Source organism: Zingiber officinale, chromosome 7A (assembly GCF_018446385.1).
Source record: "Zingiber officinale cultivar Zhangliang chromosome 7A, Zo_v1.1, whole genome shotgun sequence".
NCBI lineage: Eukaryota > Viridiplantae > Streptophyta > Magnoliopsida > Zingiberales > Zingiberaceae > Zingiber > Zingiber officinale.
This window is the reverse complement of record NC_055998.1, coordinates 142,402,331-142,406,587: the sequence shown is the minus strand read 5'-3', so window position 1 is coordinate 142,406,587 and position 4,257 is coordinate 142,402,331. Positions and strand designations below refer to the sequence as shown.

Here is a 4,257-nt window from a genome sequence, read left to right as displayed (position 1 = left end):
CAATTGGGATATTTTTATAATAAAATTAAAAATATATATATTGAAATCATCCAAATACCTTCATTTTTTAAATTTTTATTAATTTATCTACAATTATTAATGGCATTTTAATCATTTGCAAAGTAGAATTTTGCTTTTTCTTTTCTTTTCTTTTTCTAAACAAAATTTTGGAAAATTTAAAAAACGGAGTGGAGTTGTCTTTTGTTGACTTTATCACGTGATGTCCATGTTTGACTTTGCCTTTTGCTTTCCATGTTTTAATTTTTTAAATTTTCATTGATATTCTTTGGCTCTAATTTTATAGTCTGTGATTGATTAGGAGAAAGATATTTTGGATATAAAATTCAACTTATTTAAATAAAAATTATTTTCCTTTTTTTATTATTTGTATTCAATTTTTTTTTTAACATTTTGAATTTATTTTCACAAAAAAAAAAACAAAATTGGATTTTTGATTATCCTTAAATTTTTATTTATTCTCACACTATTAATTCTTAACAAAGTGATAAAAAAATACCTACCGTATGAATCCCTATAAAACTATATAGTGAAATATACTATTCTATATTATTATCTCCTACCATGTATATTAAATATTGAACCGAGATTATTTGTTTGAATATAATAAGTCTTATGATTTTATAATTACTATAATAAAAATTTATCTTGTTCAATAATATTTATATTATAATAATAATACAGACTTGTCTTGTTCATATAATTGTTGGACTATTTAATTATAATTAATATATATACTTTTATGGAAAATATCTCCAATGTTGGCACATTAAGGCATTAAGCATACATTGATTAAGATTTAAGGGCAAATATATTATTTTTCAGAATGATAGGAGCAAATCTAAAATTTATAAAAAGAAATAGTTGGAATTTTGAATACGAAAGCCACCTATCAACATCCGGACCTTGATACCGTGCAAAAAAAAACACTTCTTATCGAAGTAGATCCCTTTTAGAATAATAAAAAAAACAAGTTTCTTTTTTACTTTGCAAGATTCATATAGGCAACGAAGGGCTTGATGCTAAAAAGCGGAATTTATTTTTCAAATAATTAGGATTTAATTTTCACTTAGGATACACCTATATTGATTGAACGAGATCAAATTCTCCGTCTTAAGATTTCTGCATCTCCATCTCCTCGTCAATTGAATGGATTAAATTATATTTCAAGGATATAATATATAACATGAGGATATCATGATCGTCCAATCAACAAAGAGACACGGGGACATGGAAATCACATAGAATCTAATTTGTGATTGCACACCGATGAAGTAGGGGCACAACGGAGTCATGATACTTTTTGATTTTATTTTATGGACATAATATGGTGCCAAACCATCTATCACATGATTAATTAGATTGTAAAATTTGGATATGTCGTGTATATATATATGCAACGATCAAAGTTTGTTAAAAAAGTTTGGTAAATTCATTGTTAATTATGCCCGTCTATACTTAAAAATTTATTATAACATTTTTATTAAATTTTAAAAATTTACCATTTTTATTATACCTAATATATTAGTTTTTAATAAATATTTAAAATTTTAAATTCAACTACCGATTAATTCAATTTAACCGAACTCATATACGGGCCCATTAAATAAGATGAATTTTTAAAACAAATTCTTATAACAATTGATTGTTGAACATGTTTTTAGTTTTTTAAATCGACTGCCATATTAGTAGTAGATTTTTCTATTTTAATCAGTTTAAATGAATTCAGACTTTTAAAACGGAAATCAGATCGAATTAACCACTATTTTAAATTAATCAAAGTACATTTTTAAATTCTGTTTTAATCAGTTTAAATGAATTCTGACTTTCAAAACGGAAACAAAATCGGATTAACCACTATGTTAAATAAATTAATCAGAGCAAAATTTTAAATTAATCAGCTAATTAAATTTAGTCCACCTTTTACTCACTCCTATACATATATGAGATCATTAAACAAGAAGATTTATTAAAACGAGGTCTTACGTTATTGACAGTGGGAGAGAAGTATGATACAACGGATCTTAAAATGGGAAGAAGTTCTCTCATCAAAACCACCAACGCTCTTGAAAGGCTTGAAACTATATGATTATATGAGTCCAACAAATTAAAAAGACCTGCCTGAAACAGCTTGATACCGTGCAAAAAAACACTACTTATCGAAGTAGATCCCTTTTAGAATTAAAAAAAAAATTCTTTTACTTTGCAAGATTCATATATGAAATTAGCTGGTGGTTACTCCAAAATATACAAATAGGATGTGTGTAAAGATAAAAGGTAGGATGCATTTTTCAAATAATTAAGGTTTAAGCACAAACTATTGATGAAATTTAAGACATCACATTAGGAGTCATCGTACTTCCTCAGTTTATTTGACGGGCTTAATACAGGGTTAGACGATCTATCTCATGATTAATCGGATGATAAAATCTTAATATCTCGTATGTGTATATACACACGCGCGCAACTATCAAAAGCCGTCAAGAATTTGTTGAAGTCATTCTTAATTATACGAGGTCACACCTAAAATGTATTATACTTAATGTCGTATAATAAAAAAGTATTAAATTTTAAAAAACTAAAAGCGATTACTTACATATTTTCCTATAATATTATCATGTTTAAATTTTAGTTTTTTTGGGATAAATTTTAGTAATAAAATTTTTGTATGCTAATAGGTAGGCCACTGCTAAAACTTGTAATTACTGGGACTAATGTGGTTAAATGCTTCAATTTCTTAATGGGTCGGCCTAATGGGCCGGCCAACCGTTTGTTCCTTGGGCAAACATCTTCGCTCGTTTGAAAATTAATTTTTTTTCTTCATGTATTTTTTAAATAGGATATTTTATGTTACAAATTATTAGTTTTCTATTTATTTGCACTCCTTAATTTGGAATTTAGATTTTTTTTCTATTTTTATTTCGAGATTAAAATTAGGAAGAAGATAAAAACAGAGCAATAAAATATTATTTTATGGAAAGTTATATTATTTTTCCTAAAAAAAAATATTTGACCATTGCCAGCTAAATAATTAGCTATGCCACGTGAGATGCCATGTATGGCCCACAGATCGACGGAGAGAAGCCCTATAAATGCACAGGTTTATGGCGGGCTGAGATAGACGCTTGGGATTTCACAAACCCTTTCCTTCGATGGAGACGACGGCGACGGCCGGGGAAGTGCCCATGGAGGCGGAGGAGAGGGCCGAGGAGAAGCTGGGACGAGTCCATCGAGGCGGCGCTGCAGAGGAGAGGCCGCTGTCGAGGAAGAACAGCGAGGTGATACTCGAGGGCTACGTCGGAGGCGGCGGCAACGGAAGGTTGGGGCGGACGACGAGCCTGACGTCCGATGACCTCGAGGATCTCAAGGGATGTGTCGATCTAGGTTTCGAGTTCCGCTACGACGACATCCCGGAGCTGAGAAGCACGCTCCCGGCGCTGGAGCTCTGCTACCCTAGGGCTCAGCCGGGTGCTTCGTCGTCGCGGCTGGAGGATCGGAATAATGACGAATCGCCTGAGGTCTCGCCTCTCGTCGCCGATTGGAAGTTCATCACCCCCGGTAGGTTGCTCCCGCCTCTGCTTCTCCGCCTGCGATCTAGGGTTCTCGGTCGATTTATGCATAAAAATTCCGCGTTTCAAAACCTGGCGACTTTCCGATCGATCTCGCTTTTTTCCTCTTGATCTTGAAATCGGGTGAAAATCCCCCAAATTCGAATTCTGATTAATCTTTTCCGGCTGTGAATTGAATCGGAAATGCAGTAAAAATTCCAACTTTAATGATTTTTCACATTGTACAATTTGAACTTTATCTTCTTGAATCTGTTGATCGTTCTCAAACTGAAATCTGAATCGAAGTTTGTTGGTTTTGATGAACAGGAGATGATCCAGAGGAAGTGAAAGCTAGGATCAAGTATTGGGCGGAAGCTGTAGCATGCATTATCAAATTGTGCCAAGATTGAACTTTTTTTTTCTTCATCATTTATCAGCATTTTTCATGTTTCAATCCTTCAGTAGAAAATGAAAAGTTTGTTTGTTTCAACATGTATTTTGATCCTAAAATTACACGATTGAAGCATTTCAAGATTATAACCAAGTTTTTTAATTACAGATATTAATTGTAGAATATAATGTATATATATATATATATATATATATATATATATACTAAAAATATAATCTTAATTCAACAATTTATTTATTCTCCATTTAAAATGGATAAATATCAATGTTCTAATTCAAT

General features: G+C 31.2%; 1 protein-coding gene across 1 annotated transcript; it reads left to right on the top strand.

The window, feature by feature from the left end:
- Nucleotides 1-3,170: 3,170 nt before the first annotated feature.
- Nucleotides 3,171-3,976, top strand: LOC121999806. Its single transcript, XM_042554438.1, has 2 exons — nucleotides 3,171-3,576; nucleotides 3,894-3,976. Exons 1-2 carry the CDS (start codon nucleotides 3,171-3,173, stop codon nucleotides 3,974-3,976), a joined length of 489 nt encoding a protein of 162 aa, XP_042410372.1.
- The last annotated feature ends 281 nt before the right edge of the window (nucleotides 3,977-4,257 follow it).